At 39.5% G+C, this 20,489-nt stretch overlaps 4 protein-coding genes across 6 annotated transcripts in view; 1 reads left to right on the forward strand and 3 right to left on the reverse strand.

Moving 5' to 3' along the window:
- Positions 1-780: 780 nt before the first annotated feature.
- mix23 (mitochondrial matrix import factor 23) lies at positions 781-6,165 on the forward strand. Of its 3 annotated transcripts, none has more exons than XM_049565918.1 (5): positions 781-916; positions 4,036-4,161; positions 4,257-4,403; positions 4,912-4,971; positions 5,068-6,165. In XM_049565918.1, exons 1-5 carry the CDS (start codon positions 866-868, stop codon positions 5,116-5,118), a joined length of 435 nt encoding a protein of 144 aa, XP_049421875.1. In that variant the 5' UTR covers positions 781-865; the 3' UTR covers positions 5,119-6,165. The 3 variants fall into 3 exon arrangements, with proteins under 3 accessions (XP_049421875.1, XP_049421877.1, XP_049421876.1); XM_049565920.1 differs by having other exon boundaries at positions 828-893; XM_049565919.1 differs by lacking the exon at positions 781-916 and adding an exon at positions 3,755-3,828.
- A 3,376-nt stretch (positions 6,166-9,541) lies between these two features.
- On the reverse strand, positions 9,542-10,366 carry LOC125882199 (leukocyte cysteine proteinase inhibitor 1-like). Its single transcript, XM_049565936.1, has 3 exons — positions 10,286-10,366; positions 10,055-10,159; positions 9,542-9,855 (listed from the first exon to the last, which is right to left on the reverse strand). Exons 1-3 carry the CDS (start codon positions 10,319-10,321, stop codon positions 9,709-9,711), a joined length of 288 nt encoding a protein of 95 aa, XP_049421893.1. The 5' UTR covers positions 10,322-10,366; the 3' UTR covers positions 9,542-9,708.
- Positions 10,367-11,905: 1,539 nt separating this feature from the next.
- Positions 11,906-20,489, reverse strand: part of LOC125882190 (leukocyte cysteine proteinase inhibitor 1-like) — a 28,573-nt gene continuing 19,989 nt past the window's right edge. Inside the window, exons 2-3 of the mRNA XM_049565922.1 lie at positions 12,423-12,527; positions 11,906-12,223 (exon numbers count right to left, since the gene is read on the reverse strand). Coding sequence (XP_049421879.1) covers positions 12,077-12,223; positions 12,423-12,527 — 252 coding nt within the window. The 3' untranslated portion in view covers positions 11,906-12,076. The remainder of the gene's footprint in view (positions 12,224-12,422; positions 12,528-20,489) is intronic.
- On the reverse strand, positions 15,119-16,026 carry LOC125882198 (stefin-C-like). Its single transcript, XM_049565935.1, has 3 exons — positions 15,866-16,026; positions 15,662-15,763; positions 15,119-15,421 (listed from the first exon to the last, which is right to left on the reverse strand). Exons 1-3 carry the CDS (start codon positions 15,926-15,928, stop codon positions 15,290-15,292), a joined length of 297 nt encoding a protein of 98 aa, XP_049421892.1. The 5' UTR covers positions 15,929-16,026; the 3' UTR covers positions 15,119-15,289.

A 20,489-nucleotide genomic window follows, 5' to 3' on the forward strand; every position in this document is an offset into this window, starting at 1 on the left:
AGCCCACCCTGACATCTCTCCACTTTGTGCATGTATAGGTCCTCTTTGTGCATGTGTGTGTCTTTCGGATCCCCCTCAGGGGGATTAATAAAGTAAATAAACTTAAATAGTAGTTATATTTATTTCCTTTATTTAACCAGGTAGAAGTCTCATTGAGATTACATTTTTTCAAGAGCGGCCTAGTGTATAATAATAATAATAATAATAATATAAATAAATAAATTAAAAAAATACATAAAAGTAACATAAATTAAAAATAAAATAGATTTAGATTACATTTGTTATCCGTTATGTTGATGACATTTAATAAAACACCTGCCTTAAACTTTGACTGTTCATATTCATAATAATATTGTTTTTCTGCAACAATCTCACAAAGCATGTCGGTACTGCATCACATACTGTGCGATATTCACGTTGAATCACACGGATATTTCGTTTCGATAAGTCTGTTTCCCCCCTCAAATGGTGTGTGCCCTCAGTGTCTGGAGTTATAGCGTAATTTTGGTTATTGTTTCATTAGTTTAAACATCACAGAGATGACTGGTTGGGGTGGAATACAGGTTAAAGTGCGGGGGGGGGGCACAAATCGATGGGGTGCATATATTGACGTAACACCGGAGTATCTGTGGTATGATTCACAAAGTTAAGTACGTTACTGTCTGTTCATATTTAAAAAGCATACTTATTTGAATAAAGTTAATTAGCTTTAAGTTATCCCGAGATAAAAGCCTTTTACATTAAGAATGAATGTTAATATATTGCCGTGTTAATATATATTTAGCTGGACCGGGGTGCGTTTCATTCAGGCACCGTCTTGGACAGCCACCGCGCGTTGTGTTCACAGAGGACCCTGCAGTCCACCATGGCGGCGCCCGGTGGAACTTTAAATTGTGAGGACTTTTCAATGTTTCAGGTAATTTAAACGAAGGATTAATCGATCTGTGTTGACTTGTCAGGCAATGGCTGCGGTCTGAATCATAACCTCTAGCGAGTTCACATGTCGTGTTGTTAATTTCCCGTGTGAGCGAGTGAATGAGTGACCCTCCTGATCACTAATGTGTTCGCTCTGTTTGCTCTGGAGGAGTTCATGGAGCCAGACAGCACTGGAAACAGGCAGCATATGGTTTATAAGTGACTGTCAGGGGCCTTCAGACAAACAAAACCTGAACCTGTTGGAGTTAAATGGACCTTTTTCACAGCAGACATTTTGACTTGTCATAGTAGGAGGTGAAATTGATAATACTAATGATGGCTAAGTTCCATTAAGTGTCCCAGTAAGCTATTCCAGTGAGCCAGTATGGATGATACCAGGGCCTCAGTGCAGCTATCAATTATGTTATTGAATACACATGTGCTTTCCCTACTGTGACATGTCAAAATGTCTGCTGTGAAAAAGGTCTCTTGGTCAGTTCCTGGTTGGCAGGCATACTACTGTAAATACAGCAGAGAACAATTACAGTAGTCAATGCTTTGCTAATTCCAGTAACATACTGTATACCGTTCACAGTATTTTACTGTATATGTTACAGTTAAATACTGTACAATGTTTAGACTGTCCTTATGGCAATGTAATGATGAAATTAGTGCACACACACACACTAAAAGGTAACCGAGAAAATGTTTATTTATATTGAAGAGCCTACATTTATGTGCAATTTTGGCACATTTAAGATATTTTATAAGATTTCTGCACAGCTCACACCTCTTGTTAGAGGTGTTGACAGAAAAACAGTCCCTCTGTTGTTAAAACTATCAGCTGATTGAGAAAAAGTCAGTTTAAAGTATACTGTACACCAGTATGTGGAGACCTGTTTTTTTAGGCTGTTGACTGGATTTAGTGTGTCCTTACTGGCACAATGTGATTTTGCCAAGTAGGACATGCTCCTGGATCAACATCCCACATCCGATCCCAAACCAACACTGCAATCAACCAATCTCAGCCCTCTGACAGTGTGTGCTGCTCCTGTGCTTCTTTCAAAATTCCTTTGTGCTTTTTCAGAGCCAAGATGGTTTTCCAAAATGAAGTTAGTAAAATAGAACAAAATCCTCACTGACACGTAACAGAAAACATATACGCTACTGCAGGGTTAGCAAGTTAGCTTGCTAACTAGGTTGGCTAGGCTACAAAGTTAGCCTGCCAGTAGGCTAGAATATTGTTCACTAATTAAGAGTGTGGGTAATATAACTTTCCAATTGCAAATACCTGAGATTAACACATTTCCCCTCCTCTTTATAGCCTATTAAAAACTTTTTTTGTTGCAAGATTGTAGTGCTTGTGTTGAATCAGGACCACACTGTCAAATGAAAATAGTTTTAAATAGGCAATGAAAAATGAGGGAAAATGTGTCTTTACAAGTGCAAAATTGCAAAAAATAACTCCTACTCTTAATGTTTGTGAACAATATCTTAGTCTATTGGCAAGCTTACTCGTTAGCAAAGTCAACCTACTTAGCAAGCTAACATGCTAACATTCTAGACCCCAGCTTACTCGTTAGCAAAGCCAACCTACTTAGCAAGCTAACGTGCTAACATTCTAGACCCAAGCTTACTCATTAGCAAAGCCGACCTACTTAGCAAGCTATCGTGGTAACATTCCAGACCCAAGCTTACTCGTTAGCAAAGACGACCTACTTCGCAAGCTAATGTGCTAACATTCTAGACCCAAGCTTAGTCGTTAGTAAAGCCAACCTACTTAGCAAGCTATCATGCTAACATTCTAGATCCCAGCTTACTTGTTAGCAAAGCCAACCTACATAGCAAACTAACTTGCTGACATTCTAGACCCAAGCTTGCTTGTTAGCAAAGCCAATCTACTTAGCAAGCTATCGTGCTAACATTCCAGACCCAAGCTTACTCGTTAGCAAAGCCGACCTTCTTAGCAAGCTAACGTGCTAACATTCTAGACCCAAGCTTACTTGTTAGCAAAGCCAACCTACTTAGTAAGCTAATATGCTAACATTCTAGACCCCGTCTTACTCGTTAGCAAAGCCAACCTACTTAGCAAGCTAACTTGCTAACATTCCAGACGCAAGCTTACTCGTTAGCAAAGCCAACCTACTTAGCAAGCTATCGTGCTAACATTCCAGACCCAAGCTTACTCGTTAGCAAAGCCGATCTACTTAGCAAGCTAACGTGCTAACATTCTAGACCCAAGCTTACTTGTTAGTAAAACCTAGTTAACTTGCTAACACCGCGGTAGCTGATAAAGTTTTTGTTTTATGTTATTGAGGATTTTGATCTATTTTACTAACTTCATTTAGGAAAACTAGCTTAGCTCTAAAGAAGCGTAAAGCAATTTTGAAAGAAGCACAGGTGCAGCACACTGATGATGTCAGAGGGTTGTGATTGGTTAATTGCAGTGTTGATCCAGGAGCATGTCGTCTGCAAAATTACGTGTGTTGTTTCTGAGACGTCAGGCCATGCTCTGATAACTGGGGATGAATTCAAATGTAGTTGTGCTCATAAATTGACATACCCCTGGCAGAATTTGTGAAAACTGGTCTTTTTTTTTTTTTGATAATGTGACTGATGATGCATTCAGTATAAAATACAGTCCCGAGACAATCTACACTTGGATCTTCCAACATGACAGTGTTCCAAAACCCAAGGTCAAGTTGTCCCTTCAGTGGCGGCAGCAGCAAAAAAAGCAAACATGTAGTTAATGCAAGAATTCCCAAGAATTTATAGGACCTGGAGGCTTTACGGTAAAAAGAGCATGCAGCTTTACAACCTGAGAAAATAAAAGGCCTTGTCCACAACTGTTGCATAAGACTGCAAGCCATCATTAATCCCAAAGGGGGCAGTACACAGTTCAAAGAACAAAGGGTATGCAAACCTCTGAACAGGGACCATGTCAGCATTTTTTAATGCCATGTTTTGTTTAATGATCATGCCACTCTGTGATGCCTTATAGTTTAATTTGAATCCCATTAAAGAACTGTGCATGTTTTTGTGACTGTCAGATGGTTGCTTGATGGTTTTAGTTGAAGTGAGGCTGCTGACTGTCTCTTTGCCACCCTGTGTGTTTCTCAGGAGGTGCTGAAGGTGATGCGCACCATAGATGATCGCATCGTCCATGCTCTGAACACCACCGTGCCCACAGTCTCCTTCTCAGGGAAAGTGGACGCCACGCAAACATGCAAACAGCTCTATGAATCTGTGAGTGACGGTCGTGACTAAAATAATGTGTCTGTGTGTGTTGTGGGGCTAAGTCTTTCACAGCTTTTCCTGTAATAATCTTATGTATTCCACAGATGATGGAGGCCCATCTGACCAGAGACAAAGCTATCAAATCCTGTATAGCCCAGACATCGGAGGTGGTGGGACAACTGCGTGAAGAGAGGGCAAAAGACAGCGAAAACCTGGAGCTCATTAAACAGCTCAGAAAGGAGCAGACCAAAGTAAGTCCTGTTTGTAACACTAGAGGACTTCAAACACCACCAAGCTGTGAGGTGTGTGTAATGTCTTCTGTGGCTCTAGGAGGAGTTTTACAAAGTATGAAAAAAAAATGACCCTGATGATGTCATAGTGATGTCATTATTGTCTCGGATCAGGCACAGAAAAGGAAACATTTTAATAGAGAGCCTACATTACAGACAGTTTGTGTGGAGTTGGAGGATGGAGTGTTTTTGGAGTTCGACCCATAGTCTGGAGTAAAAGTCAGGATATTTTAGATTCTGTTGCTTCTTTTTGTCCTTAAAAATCAATAGTTCTCCCCTTTATAAATGTATTTTTTTCCTACATGGTAAGTTCCACACACAGACAACATTATTTTCTCCTCCTCGCATCTACACGATTATCTACGATTTAGGTGAACTGACCCTTTTTTAGTGGAATTATATAAACAGTTAAATTGGTGTTTTATATATGTATGGAATGATGCTGCCATGTTTTCTTCCTTGTCTCCAGTTAAAGCTTATGCAATCAGAGCTGAATGTTGAGGAGGTTGTCAATGATAGAAGTCTGAAGGTATGCTCACCGTTATCACTAATGTCCTATTATCACGCACAAATGCTCTGTCATTATCCTCTGCCTTAATTGTTCCTGTTTTTTTACTGTGTTCAGGTTTTCAAAGAAAGGTGCAGAATCCACTACACGCCTCCGAAGGTGAAGTGACGACGGAGGTCTGATGAGCAGAGCCGCTTCACTCGAGGTTTGAATCCGGACTGGGGCTGAAACTGTGACCTGCTGCTGAGTCCTGACTGCAGGCTGCAGACCATCCAGACCACTCTGACCTCTCCTCCAACACACTTGTATTCCATTGTGATCGTTGTAATGCATTACCACAGCTGTAAAAGAGTCATCCGTGTGCTTCTTTAATGACAAACATTGTACAAAAGGAGTTTTTTAAAAAGACAATGAAACATTTTCAAGTGACATGTCTTGTGTGTGTTTTAAATCACCTGGACCACCGAGGAATTCAGTGTTTTCTGTATGCAGGGAGGTGGTACAGTTTAATCCAGTCCGTCTTAAATTCATGTACAGATTGATATATCTGAAACATCTCATTAACTGTTGAGTGGTTTGGTGTAAAATCTTGTACACGCATTCAGGGTTACCAGGTAATAAATCCTAATGACAATGTGAACATGTTAGCATTTAGCTCATAGCACCACTGTGCCTCAGTACAGCCTCACAGAGCTGATGGCAGGCTGCACACTCTTAATAGTGTGTCTTTTTTGTTTGTAATTTGTTCAGGAAAGTTTTGCAGACAGGACTTAGTTTCACTGTTTATCCTGATTTGGTCAGATTCTGTATGCGCCACACTCATTTAGTAATCTCAGAAGTAGTATGAAATACATTTTCCTCCTCCAGGACACCTGTCAAGTAACTCACAGCAAGAAAATGTCTTCTGGTTTGTGTGATCAGATCTCACAACTTAAGAAATTTAAAAATCTGTATGTTCATAATAAGGTTTGTGTGAACTGCAGGGATTTATTTACCTTTTTTAAATTTATTTGTCAAACCTTTTTCCAGCCAAGCCAGCATCTGTTTTAGAAAACCAAATGCTACACATAAGAACCACAAGAAATAAATATTAATTAAAAAAAAAAAGTTTTAATCTTTATTATAGATTTAGAAGGCAGTGCATTCAACTTGTAGCTTTCCAACGTCAAATATCAGTGTCAAATCATTTCAGAATAAAGAAGCAGAGCATTTTAACATGAGACTGCAGCCTGTAAGTGTTTAACTGTTGAAACAGGTTGTGTGATCAGATGGTGAAAGGTTCAAGGGGGTCGTCTTCGGTTTTGTGCTGCTCGACACCGCACAGTAATTCCTTTGGGTCCGGCGCACCGTGTACAAGCAGAGGTATTTGGAAGACACTCAGATGAATATAGTCTGCTCCTCCAACATGAACCTGCATGAGGGAGGATAACTGCAAGTCAAAAGAAATATATTCATCTGGATCTTGTGTTGCTGAACAGTGAAGATCTTCTACCATCACAGATCTGGTGTTTACTGTCCTGCCATGAATTTGACATGACATTAGGTTTAACACACACAATTAATTCAGTTTGTATAATATACAAAGACACATCTGAGTTTTATTACATTTTCAAAATGTGGGTTCCATGCACTTCAAGTGTCGTTATTATTCCGGCTAGCTTTTATCCTCTGATATGAGTTTTGTGGATTAAAAACTACACTGGACTTCTTGTCAGCATGAGGGTCAGTAAGTTCTGTATGTATTTTCATTCTAAAATGGCCATTTCTTTTAAGAAGTGACTACATTTGAAAATGTCTCAGTATTTTGTTGAGGAAGGTTGACAAAGTGGCTGCTTCTTTTCTCTTTTTCCTTTTTTGGTGCTTCTCCACCAAAATGGTAAAAAAAAACAACAACCCTTGACATCAAATCTCCCTTGCCATGGACTTTTTTCACAGCAGACATTTTGACGTGTCACAGTAGGAGAAGCACTGGTGAAACTGATAACAGTAATGATGGCTCAATTCCATTGTGGGTGTTTTCACACTTGGTCCTTTTCAGCCCTCTAAGCAAACTCAGAGCAGTGACTATATAAGTGAACACTCCAACAGAACTCAGACCCCTCTGAAGCAAACCGAACTTGAGTTTGGTTTGCTTCAATGGTGTTTTCACATTTAGTCCTTTTTAAATTAACCAAACTCAGTCCTCTTAAAATGGACCAAAAAGTGCACCAACTGAAAAGGGACTCAGTTCTTTTTGTAGAACAGTATCATATTGTAGAAGCAGTATCTTCTGTGGAACAGACTCCTCGTCCTTGCAAAAAAAAAAAAAAAACGTACGAGCGTCACTAATGTACAGACGTGAGGTGCAGAGAGGCAATGGCCCTCCAGATTAAATTAATAAATGAAGAAAAAAAGAGCTCACTCATGATTTGATATTATAATTTAATACCATAGTTATTTCTTCAATTTATATTTGACTTTACTTTTCTCTAATCATTTATTAGAGGGCATTTTTAGACCCAGGACAAACATGTGACCACCTCTGCCCTTACAAATAAGGTCTTAACATGTTGAAATATGATTAAACACTCACTGTATTCTGTAAGGCAGAAAATATAATGAAATAGATTTAGTATCATGCAGTGCACCTGCACCTCTCTATTCTGGTGACATTGTGGTGTTCCTATCAACAGGTTGTTGTTTTTTTGGCACAGAAGGTAAAGACATTTTACGTGACTCTTGTCTGTTGCTATTTGACAGATTACTGTGTGGATTGCTGCCTTGTGGGTCCTCTTGTTTCTCTGTAGTTCACTGGAAGTGAAAACCAGAAACATCAGGTCAGGTGTGGTGATCACAGTGTGGCTTTTATTAAATATGTCACCGCCTCAGTTCAACTTTGTCTGCAGCAGCAGCACCTGAGGCAGACACACCCGTTCTCTGACATCTGGAGAGATTCTGGATTATAATATTTTACAGACATTATATCAGAAAGTTATCATAAACTCACTGTTGAGCTGCCACAAAAGAACGCATGTTATGCTAACCATGTACAAATCTGTGTATATGATGTCAGGGTGGATCGTCTGCTTTTCCACACTTATAATATAAAGCAGACGGAAACAGCTTCAGACAGGACAGTGTTATCTTATGATCATGTCGCAATCAAGAACATGGAGCAATGTCAACAACTGCTGTTTAGCTGGCACAGAATCTAACAGTAATTATTCGGACTGTTCGTCCTCCTTCTTCTGTGGAAAAATATCTGTCCAACCCTTTTCTCACACTGCCTGCCAGCTGAAATCAAACACCTGCAGCTGTTTCATGGATCAGATTCAACAGAAAGAAAAGCAACACACAGTTTTTGATAACTCATATTTCAATAAAATGATTTTATTTTAAAAAAAAAAACCATTCAGATATTTCTCTGTACTAATATTCAGCTCAGCACGAAAATTAATCTGACATCTGAAATATCCTGACGCAACAAAAACACTTGATACAAATGACAGAATCAAAAAATCCCACCTGAAGAATGGGCCTGAAGCAAAACTGTATTCATGTCTCAGCAGTCCTTACTGTAATAACAGACAGCGCTCATGCTCCCTCTAGTGTTCAGAGGTTGGCCTATAAATCCATACAGATAAATCGAGACATAGCCCTCCAGAATCATGATTGTTTTGCCAATGCGAGGAAAAATAAGTTTTAAGAGGAAAGTAATAAAATGCATGAATATCATCTAATCAATTTTATTTTATTATGTTTTAGAGTATTTGAATTATTATTTTTGTGGGCTGATAAATATGACTGTACTTAGTTCATTAGTGTAATTTCAGTTACTGTGCGTCCCTCTGCTGACCAGTGATAGAATGTAACTAAGTACATTTACTCAAGTACTGCATTAAAGTAAGAATCTGAGGTAATTTTACCTCACTTGAGTATTTTAATAATTCATATGAAAATATACACGTGCAGCTGAGACAATTATTCGAAAGATTCAAAAGTTAGTCGGCAACTATTTTTTACATGAATGTTGAAATTATTTTTTATGCAAAATATTTTAGTGCTCCAGCTTATGAGGGCCTGCTGATTTTTCTTTCAATTATTTGAACTATTTTGACGATTTAAAATTACTGATTGCACATTTTTGCCAACTTTCAGGTACAAATATGTCCAGTACTTTGCTTTATGAATACCTAAAACTCATAATATTTCCATCAGCCTCAGCTGTACTTATGTGCTATGCTACTTAGCAAATGCTAGCATGCTAACATGCTGCTGCTAAGTCCTGGCTGCAGGCTGCAGACCATCCAGACCACTCTGACCTCTTCTCCAACACACTCACATTCCATCCCTAACCCAGTCATCCCTGTGCTTTGTTATGTTGCCTGTGATTGAAATCATCTGTGAGTCTTTAGAGGAACTTATGTTTTCTACATGCCGTAAAGAGGTACACTTCTTAACCAAAAAAAACTCACACATCCTATCGTTAGAAAGCTACACTCCTTACAGTTTGATTGATGTGGACTATTTCAAGATACATCCACTACTGCTGGTTAGAAATCAGACTCCATGAAAGAAAAGCAAATGCTGCATATAAGAACCACAAGAAATGTATCGAGGTTTTTTTATGCTTTAATCTTTATATCTTTAGAAGGCAGTGCATTTAACTTGCTTCTTCCCAACATCAAATATCTGTGTAAAATCATTTCAGAATAAAGAAGCAGAGCATTCATGAGACTGCAGCCTGTAAGTGTTTAACTGTTGAAACAGGTTGTGTGATCAAATGGTGAAAGGTTCGAGGGGGTTGTCTTTGGTTTTGTGCTGCTCGACACCACGCAGTATTTCCTTTGGGTCCGGCGCACCGTGTACAAGCAGAGGTATTTGGATGACTCTCAGATGAATATAGTCTGCTCCTCCAACATGAACCTGCATGAGAGAGGATAACTGCATCTTGTGTTGCTGAACAGTGAAGATCTTCTGCCATCACAGATCTGGTGTTTACTGTCCTGCCATGACTTTGACATGACATTAGGTTCAACACACACAATTAATTCAGTTTGTATAATATACACAGACACATCTAAGGCTTTCAAATGTTTTTTTTAAATACCACAAAATTATTTACCTTGATGACCAAGAGTTGTCCTCCCTCCACATTCTTAATCCTGTATTTAACTGCTTTGAATTCCCTGTATTTTTTGCCTGTCTGTTTCTCGGCTTGGTCCTTCACCTGTGTGTGAATGGAACAAAATATGGTGTTAATCCAGACTGAAATGCAGAGCAGAGAGTTGTGTGTGGAGGCTGTGAAGAATAAACGTAGATTAAAGTTCACCAGATTACATATCGCCTGAGTTACCACGGTGGCGTCCTCTGTCTCACTCCATCCGTCCATTGCAACAGGGTCTGCTGAAGTTAACAGAGAAGTCAACTGTTTGCTTTTATGTGTCTCAAGAGTTTGAACTGTTTATACAGTACAGTATTTATACACAGTAACCACCCCTGGGTACACCTGACAGGTGGCTCCATTACATGTTGGGTGGAGCTGCATGTGTAGCCACAACCCTGAAATGATAATGATCGTGATGAAGCAGTATCTTCTGTGGTACAAACGACTCCGTGTCCTGTGTCCTTGCAAAAAAAAAAAAAAGTCTAGGATGGACCCTTAAATGGGATCAAGTATAACAATCACTGTCAGTACAAGTTATATGTATTTACATGATAAATCAACGTGTTTTTATCATTAAAACACATTCCAATATGCCATTTGATCCTCCCACCCCTCATATTGTGAAATAGTGCTGTCCATCTGACAGAGGGGGTCAAATTATGGATGTACTGAGAGACCTGGATACAGCATTGGCATCAGGGCTCTGTTCATTCCTAGCAACGTTGCTCAGTGGTGCATAAAGCAAAACTGTATTCATGTCTCAGCAGTCCTTACTGTAATAACAGACAGCGCTCATGCTCCCTCTAGTGTTCAGAGGTTGGCCTATAAATCCATACAGATAAATCGAGACATAGCCCTCCAGAATCATGATTGTTGTGCCAATGCGAGGAAAAATAAGTTTTAAGAGGAAAGTAATAAAATGCATGAATATCATCTAATCAATTTTATTTTATTATGTTTTAGAGTATTTGAATTATTATTTTTGTGGGCTGATAAATATGACTGTACTTAGTTCATTAGTGTAATTTCAGTTACTGTGCGTCCCTCTGCTGACCAGTGATAGAATGTAACTAAGTACATTTACTCAAGTACTGCATTAAAGTAAGAATCTGAGGTAATTTTACCTCACTTGAGTATTTTAATGATTCATATGAAAATATACACGTGCAGCTGAGACAATTATTCGAAAGATTCAAAAGTTAGTCGGCAACTATTTTTTACATGAATGTTGAAATTATTTTTTATGCAAAATATTTTAGTGCTCCAGCTTATGAGGGCCTGCTGATTTTTCTTTCAATTATTTGAACTATTTTGACTATTTAAAATTACTGATTGAACATTTTTGCCAACTTTCAGGTACAAATATGTCCAGTACTTTGCTTTATGAATACCTAAAACTCATAATATTTCCATCAGCCTCAGCTGTACTTACGTGCTATGCTACTTAGCAAATGCTAGCATGCTAACATGCTGCTGCTAAGTCCTGGCTGCAGGCTGCAGACCATCCAGACCACTCTGACCTCTTCTCCAACACACTCACATTCCATCCCTAACCCAGTCATCCCTGTGCTTTGTTATGTTGCCTGTGATTGAAATCATCTGTGAGTCTTTAGAGGAACTTGTGTTTTCTACATGCCGTAAAGAGGTACACTTCTTAACCAAAAAAACTCACACATCCTATCGTTAGAAAGCTACACTCCTTACAGTTTGATTGATGTGGACTATTTCAAGATACATCCACTACTGCTGGTTAGAAATCAGACTCCATGAAAGAAAAGCAAATACTGCACATAAGAACCACAAGAAATGTATCGAGGTTTTTTTATGCTTTAATCTTTATATCTTTAGAAGGCAGTGCATTTAACTTGCTTCTTCCCAACATCAAATATCTGTGTAAAACCATTTCAGAATAAAGAAGCAGAGCATTTTAACATGAGACTGCAGCCTGTAAGTGTTTAACTGTTGAAACAGGTTGTGTGATCAGTTGGTGAAAGGTACGAGGGGGTCGTCTTTGGTTTTGTGCTGCTCGACACCACGCAGTATTTCCTTTGGGTCCGGCGCACCATGTACAAGCAGAGGTATTTGGAAGACACTCAGATGAATATAGTCTGCTCCACCAGCATGAACCTGCATGAGAGAGGATAACTGCATCTTGTGTTGCTGAATAGTGAAGATCTTCTGCCATCACAGATCTGGTGTTTACTGTCCTGCCATGACTTTGACATGACATTAGGTTCAACACACACAATTAATTCAGTTTGTATATTATACAAAGACACATCTGAGGCTTTCAAATGTTTTTTTTAAATGTCACAAAATTATTTACCTTGATGACGAAGAGTTGTCCTCCCTCCACATTCTTAATCCTGTATTTAACTGCTTTGAATTCCCCATAGTTCTTGCCTGTCTGTTTCTCCACTTGGTCCTTCACCTGTGTGTGAATGGAACAAAATATGGTGTTAATCCAGACTGAAATGCAGAGCAGAGAGTTGTGTGTGGAGGCTGTGAAGAATAAAGGTAGATTAAAGCTCACCAGATTACATATCATTTTAGTTGTCTCGGTGGCGTCCTCTGTCTTACTCCATCCGTCCATTGCAACAGGGTCTGTTGAAGTTAACAGAGAAGTCAACTGTTTGCTTTTATGCGTCTCAAGAGTTTGAACTGTTTATACAGTACAGTATTTATACACAGTGACCACTCCTGGGTACACCTGACAGGTGGCTCCACTACATGTTGGGTGGAGCTGCACATATTAACATTTCATTCAAATTAATAAAGTCCAAGTCTTCTTTAAACAAGTGTATATCATATCTGTCTCAACAAAGTCAAGGGCCGCACAGTACTGCAGTGGTTTTTGCTTCACAGCAAGAGCCCCTCATTCAAACTCGGGGTGCCCGTCTGTGCAGAGCCTGCATGTTCTAACATAAAGCAGACTGAAACAGCTTCAACCAGGATGGTGTTATCTTAAGATCATAAAATAATCAAGAGCATGAAGTAATGTCTACAACAGCCGTCTAGCGGGCACAGAATCTAACAACAGCGATTACATTTGTTTGACTTCTTTCTTCTGTCGAAAAATATCTTTGCCCAACCCTTTTTTTTGACACTGCCTGCCAGCTGAAATCAAACACCTGCAGCTAATTATTTATTTATTTGGATCTGGGGAATTTGGAGGTCAGGTTGACAACTTGAGCTCTTTGGCATGGCCATTCTTGAGCAGTGTTTGTGGTGTGGCGTGGTGCACTGTCCTGTTGGGGGCCACTGCTACTGGGGGGTGCTGTTGCCATGAGGGGGGGAGCCTCTGCACTGGTGTTTAGGTGGGTGTAGCGTGTCAGGTGGCATCCACATGAATGTCAGAACCTACGGTTTCCCAGCAAAATGTTGCACTGTACCAAGATGATCAATGTTGTTCACTTCACCTGTCATCAGTGTAAATCATCTTCATCTGTGGCCCACTTATGGGCAACTTAAACAGCTGCTGTGTTTAAGTGGTTTACTCATACGACCTATCGTTAGAAAGCTGCACTCCTTGCGGTTTGATTGATGCAGACTATTTCAAGATACATCCACCAGTGCTGGTTTAATAAATGCTTCTGCTGGACAAACAAGAAACAGTAATTCGTCTCCTATTATGACTTGTCATGATCCACAAATCAATAAAATTCCAACAGAAATGATCCTCATACACTCCATAACCTTATGTGCTGTATGAGTGTGGAGGTTGTGTTTCCATAACTGGACACATGGGGACTGTAGACTACACTGGTTACTGCATGGTGTTCAAACAATCCGAGCTCAATCCAGTGATATATTTAGTCCACACACATTTTTACATCCACAGATATCCACAAACTGTTGTTGCATTATTTCAACGGTTCAAATTTCTCCATGTACTGTCCATTATAAATGTAGTTTACATCTAAGTATGCTGACAGCATGATACCCAAATGGTGGCTGGACATGGGCCTGCCTTACTTCCTGGGTTTCAGAGCCAATCAGTAGCCAGAGGTTGGTCCAGAGACTGATGGGTCTTGTAGTCAATGATGCTGCCAACCCCGAGGGAGCTTTTTTTTTGTCTTGTTTACTGTCATTATAGACTATTACAAATGTAGGCTACATGAATGATAAGATGAAAACAGTCTTTTGGTTTTTAGGTTTTCTAAAAGTGTTGTTGTATACAGTAAGCTCCTAAATAGACATTTCTGTCTGTGCTGATTTGTTTTGCCCTTTCTCTCAAAAGCACCTGGACAAAACCTTAGAAAAACATTGCTATCTATATTTAATTTGGACTAGGTGAGGCTTGACGCTATGGTGCCATTGTGTTTCCCAGCTAATAAATCCCAGTTTTTAAGATAAAAAAAAAATTAACAGCAGTGTGTTGAAACTTATACAATGTGAGATCAGTGAGATCAGCACTTACAATGATTCTGACTTATGGTGGAGACACTTCAGTGTTACCTTTCTAATGAGACCATGCATGAACATGTACTAAAAATGAAACAAGAACAGCTTTTTGTTAACCTTGGGTATGCCTTGGATGGGCGTTTTACAGGAATGGTTAAAATCAGGTAAAATATCTGAAATATCTCAATAACAGGTTGGATCGACAGGGTGACAATCCTCATGACAATGTGGGCATGTTAGTATTCAGCTCAAAGCACCACTGTTCCTCAGTGCAGCCTCACAGAGCTGATAGCAGCCTGTTAATATCATTCCTCTTTGTGTTACCTTTGTTCAGGAAAGTTTGCAGACAGGACTCAGTGTGAGTGTGTTTCCTCATTTGGTCAGATTCTGTACACTCCACACTCATTTAGTAATCTCAGAAGTATGTATACAATTAATTTTCCTCCTCCAGGACACCTGACCTGACAATTAACTGACAGCAAAAAATGTTTCCCGGTTTGTGTGTTTACTTTTTTAAATGTACTTGTAACCATTTCTTCCAGCCGAGATGACATCTATTTAAAAAATCAGACTTCACAAAAGAAAAGCAAATGCTGCACATAAGAACCACAAAAATAATTATAATTTTTTTAATGCTTTAATCTTTATGTTTTCTTTAGAATGTAGTGCATTCAACTTGGTGCTCTCCAACACCAAATCAAAGTCAAATCATTTCAGAATAAAGAAGCAGAGCATTTTAACATGAGACTGCAGCCTATAAGTGTTTAACTGTTGAAACAGGTTGTGTGATCAGTTGGTGAAAGGTACGAGCGGGGCGTCTTTGGCTCTGTGCTGCTCGACACCGCGCAGCACAACCTCTCCTCCATCACATGGAAGTTTGTGATGTACGCTCAGATGATCATAGTCCTCTCCAACATCAACCTGCAGGAAAATGAAAGTAAATTATACATCTTAGCAAATATATTAATCTGGAGCTTGTGTTGCTGAACAGTGAAGATCTTCTACCATCAGGGATGTTTAACTGGTGTTTACTGTCCTGCCATGAATCTAACATGACATTAGGTTCAAATGGATGTCACAATTAATTCAACTTGTATATCACACAAAGACACACCTGAGGCTTTCAAACCTTTTTGTCAAAGGTAGCAATATTTTTTTTACCTTGATGAGGAAGTTCTCTCCAGCCACAACCTGACTCCTGTATTTGACTGCTCTGTAGACTGTATACTTCCGATCTGTGACAGCCTCCACTGGCCCCTTCACCTGTGTGTGAATGGAATAAAACATGGTGTAAATCCAGACTGAAATACAGACCAGAGAGTTGTGTGTGGATGCTGTGAAGAATAAAGGTAGATTGAAGCTCACCTGATCACAAATCTTCTGAATTTCCTCAGTGGCGTCCTTTGTCTCACTCCAGGCTCCAGGCATTGTCACAAGGTCTGCTGAGGTTAACGGAGAAGATAACTGTCTGCTTCTGTGTGTCTCAAGTGGTAAATTTCAAGCTGGATTTCACATATATTTATACTGTGTAACCACCCCTGGACTCAGACTGGAAGGTGGCACTCTTTTATGTGGTTCTGGGTGGAGCTTCAGTCCACACATGATTGTGGTGAGGAAATGCGATGTATTGCTTTGTGCCATTAAAATAAATGCACTAAATGTGCCAATAGCAATAAGATAAATGCAGGACCATAAGGTGAAAGTGGCCATTGTAAGAGCAATAGATGATTTCAGCAGGTTTGTTGACAGTTGAAACATTTGAAAATTTTGAGTTGGAAGAAATGACTAATGAAGTTTCATTAAAGAAGCAACAGACATCATTTTTGCCTATATTGTGATTTGTAATATTGGGCTTTATAAATAAAACTGAATTAAATTAATTTTAGTGGATCATAACATATCGTGTATATAGAGTTAATCAGCAGATCGTCTGATTCAAAATGAGACAAATCTTTTCGATATATGTCACTTTTGGAGCTATGATAAAAAATGGGCTTTTACAACTGAGATCACAATCAAAAATGACACAGAGGTTTCTTACTAGAAGTCGTGTCTGTGTGGTCAGATGACCCAGTTTAGTGAGTGTAGATTTATTTGACTTCCTTCTTCTGTGGAAATATAAAGCAGAATGTAATATAGATATAATATGATATAAGATAAAGCAGACAGAAACAGCTTCAGACAGGATGGTGTTATCTTAAGATCATAAAATAATCAAGGTCATGAAGCAATGTCAACAGCATCCGTTTAGCTGGTACAAAATCTTACAGCAATGATTTGATTTGTTTGACTTCCTTGTTCTGTGGTAAAATGTCTTTGTCCAACCCTATTTTGACACTGCCTGAAGATATTAAAATACTAGTTATTGAACCTTAGAACTGATTGTATTTGGTGGAACCTATAGCAGCACTCAACAGCACTAAAATAGTCACAAAAACGCAGGATTTATCTAAATGGACAGATTTTTTACAGCCCATGCTCCTAGAATCAGCTTCCAATCATTATTGTCACATTTGAGTGACAGGTGTCGTGACAAGCCCCCTTGATTTACTGTCCAGTTGGGCTAAATTAATTCAGCCCAGGCCACTAACTTTTGGCCAATGACAGTGCGTGGCTACAGTGAGGGCCTGCCCGCTGTTACTGTAGTGGGAGAGTGAGCGTTGAGTCTTGCGAATTGGGTTAGCATCATGCTGAACGAGGTGAATTATTTTAAATGCTGTCTATCGAGCGGGACCTCATCCAAAAATCATCGGACTTTAATGATTAACCTGTTTGCATCCCAGAAAGGCCGTCGATGTGAGCTTCTCTTCAAATAAGGTAGGCCCAAGTAGGGCTGGGCAGTATTCGCAGTGACAGTAATTTACCGCAGTCAACATGCACTGCGGTACTGCTTTTGTGGTTACCTTCATACGGCGGCAGAACGGGGCCCGGCCGACCTGCCTGCCTGCCTGCCTGCCTCACACACCTCCAGGCCTGGCCGACCGCACCAAACCCAGGCCCGCGGGAGAAGAGGGCCCGGGAGCTGCCAGCCCTCCCTCTTCCCTCTAACGTTATACATACTGTATAAGGTTTTATACACAATAATAGATGGATTAGCAACCGTTTTACTTCTGACGATAAATAGTTTCCATCCTAGACTTGTATGGCTTTTTAAACTGTTTTATTTATGGTGTAAAAAAAAAAGAGAGAAGACGATACCACGATATACCGTCACTGCATCCCCCCAAAATAATACCATGATGTTGATTTTAGGCCATACCACCCAGCCCTAGTGTACAGCACAAAATATTCTGTGTGTGTGTGTGTGTGTGTGTGTGTGTGTGTGTGTGTGTGTGTGTATGCGCAGTCCAAAGACATGCAGATTGGGGACTAGGTTAATTGGTGACTCTAAATTGTCCATAGGTGTGAATGTGAGTGTGAATGGTTGTTTGTCTCTATGTGTCAGCCCTGCGATAGTCTGGCGACCTGTCCAGGGTGTACCCTGCCTCTCGCCCGATGTCAGCTGGGATAGGCTCCAGCCCCCCCGTGACCCTCAAGAGGATGAAGCGGTTAGAAAATGAATGAATGAATGCATATATATATATGTATATATAGATAGATAGATAGATAGATAAAATGATCAAATACCCACTTTGAACTTTGATTATTGTTTAAGACAAAACCTCAACAGTGGACTGGCAAAAATCTCAATCCAGATGAATCCTAACGACAGTGTGAGTGTGTTAGCATACAGTTAAAAAACCAACACTGTGCCTCAGTCCAGCCTCACAGAGCTGATAGAAGATTATTTCACAGACATAAAATGAAATGTAAATAGAATAAAATGATTGTTTGAGTCCCATACTCTTGCTCTTGTTAGTGTATTGTTTTGCTTATTTTTTTAAATGTACTTATTTTTTATTATTTATTTATTGCTTTGTTCTAAAAAGTTTGCAGAGATGACTCAGTGTGAGTGTAATTCCTCACTGGGTCAGATTCTGTATGCTCCACTCTCATTTAGTAATCTCAGAAGGATGTATGAAATACATTTTCCTCCTCCAGGACACCTGGCAAGTAACTGACAGCAAGAAAATGATTCCTGGTTTGTGTGATCAGTTCTCACAAACATGAGAATGTTTAAAATTTCTATGATCATGTTAAGGTTTGTGTGAACTGCAGGGATTTATTTACCTAATTTACTTTATTTGTAGCTATTTCTTCCAACCAAGACAAATGTCTATTTCACAAATCAGAGTTCATAAAGAAAAGAAAATGCTGCACATAAGAACCACAAGAAAGATTTTTTTTTATGCTTTAATGCTTATCATTTCTTTACACGGTTGTGCATTCAGTTTCCAACACCAAGTGTTTTTCTCTGTGTGTAAATAATTCTGAAATCAATGTCAAATCAACCACCAGAGATTGCACTCTGCTTGGACCCCGTCATTGCTGCTGTAAACTATACGCAGTACAGTTTATTCTCTCTTACAAACCAACATGTGGCCCAAAGAGTTAATTCAGTGTCAATTAACCAACTCTGTAATTTGTCACCTGGTAATGAATTTAAGTCCAGATGCTGTTAAGAGTGTTGTTTGTTTACTGGCATTTACTGACCCAGTGTAACTTCTGTATTATTTAGTCAAACTCCTCACCACTCCTTTCAAGGTCACTGAAAGATTCCCACAGCAACACAACAAAATAGTTTCAGGTACAGGCCTGTCCTTGAGATTGATATGAGATGACTGAGCAGAACGTTTCCAAATCACTGTTCGTTAATCATTGTTCATTAAACATTGTCAGTTAAGAACTTGAACTGTAATTCTTTGGAAATAGCTGGCACTGTCACAATGCTTGACAAACAACCACCCACACCACAGATCGTGGGAAACATTATCAGTTCAAATCTCAACTTTTTTTTGTTTAGTTTTCATTTTGTTGTAGAGTCTCACAAAAACTTCCTCGCTTCTGCTTTAAAGCAACGTTTTTAGGCTGTTTTCCAATGTTCTTTCAATAAGAATAGTGTGAAGAGAGAAGTACTTTTACAAGAGTAAAGTATTCCAGTACTTACTTCTTTCCTGAGTTTAAGCTCCTAAAACTAAGAGAAATGGGCTTCGACTGTCTTCAATCCCCAAACGAACACAATGATTTTGACTGCCCTTACCCTCCGTTATTACCACCACTGAGAGGCCCACCTGTACTGTGGATGTTTACACTTAGTGAATCAAACAGAAGTGTTCATGGCTGAGCCCAATAGCAAATTTGTCCTGTTTTTTTGAAACCATGATTTTTTTTTCTACCAATTTAAAACACTCACCACTGTATCCTATGAGGCATTAGAGGCTGTGAGATTGTATTGCTGTTTGACAGGTTACTGTGTGGATTGCTGTCATGCAGGGCCCCTGGTTTCATGGTGGTTCACTGGAAATAAAATCAGTAACATCAGGTTGGATGTGGTGATCCTGGTGTGGATGTGTTATGAATATTTCACCTACTTTGGTCAGTGAGAGGTTATTAATAATGAGTTGTACCCTCATGCTATTGTTTTTAATCAGGGACCATGTTTAACAATAGAAAACTATATAAAAACACCTGTTTATGAACTCTCACACAGCTCCATCCATTCATTCATTCATTTTCATCGGTTTATCCTGGGCAGGGTCATGGGGGCAGCAGGGTGAGCAAAGTGGTGAGCTTCAGACGCCTCTCCCCCCAGCAATGTTTTCCAGCTCCTCCTGGGAGATCCTGAGGCATTCTCAGGCCAGATGAGATGAGATGAGATATATGAGATGAGATGAGATGAGATGAGATGACATGTTAGAACCACATCAACTGGTGCCTTTTGACACAAAGGAGCAGCGGCTCTACTCTGAACTCCTTACTTTATCTGGAAGGCTGATTCCAGCCATCCTACGGGGGAAACTCATTTCAGCCGATTGTATCCATGATCTCATTCTCTTGGTCACTACCCAAAGTTCTTGGGGCATTCAGTAACTCTCTCCCAACCCAGAGG

This window comes from Epinephelus fuscoguttatus, linkage group LG21 (genome assembly GCF_011397635.1).
Source record: "Epinephelus fuscoguttatus linkage group LG21, E.fuscoguttatus.final_Chr_v1".
NCBI lineage: Eukaryota > Metazoa > Chordata > Actinopteri > Perciformes > Serranidae > Epinephelus > Epinephelus fuscoguttatus.

Excerpts from the sequence above, each read along its gene's own strand:
- mix23 (XM_049565918.1), top strand. The coding sequence starts at position 866 with ATGGCGGCGCCCGGTGGAACTTTAAATTGTGAGGACTTTTCAATGTTT. Across the intron at positions 4,404-4,911 it reads TCAGAAAGGAGCAGACCAAA|TTAAAGCTTATGCAATCAGA; the intron begins GTAAGTCCTGTT and ends CCTTGTCTCCAG. Across the intron at positions 4,972-5,067 it reads TCAATGATAGAAGTCTGAAG|GTTTTCAAAGAAAGGTGCAG; the intron begins GTATGCTCACCG and ends TACTGTGTTCAG.
- LOC125882198 (XM_049565935.1), bottom strand. The coding sequence starts at position 15,928 with ATGCCTGGAGCCTGGAGTGAGACAAAGGACGCCACTGAGGAAATTCAG. Across the intron at positions 15,764-15,865 it reads TTCAGAAGATTTGTGATCAG|GTGAAGGGGCCAGTGGAGGC; the intron begins GTGAGCTTCAAT and ends ATTCACACACAG. Across the intron at positions 15,422-15,661 it reads GAGAGAACTTCCTCATCAAG|GTTGATGTTGGAGAGGACTA; the intron begins GTAAAAAAAATA and ends ATTTTCCTGCAG.
- LOC125882199 (XM_049565936.1), bottom strand. The coding sequence starts at position 10,321 with ATGGACGGATGGAGTGAGACAGAGGACGCCACCGTG. Across the intron at positions 10,160-10,285 it reads AGACAGAGGACGCCACCGTG|GTGAAGGACCAAGCCGAGAA; the intron begins GTAACTCAGGCG and ends ATTCACACACAG. Across the intron at positions 9,856-10,054 it reads GACAACTCTTGGTCATCAAG|GTTCATGTTGGAGGAGCAGA; the intron begins GTAAATAATTTT and ends TCTCTCATGCAG.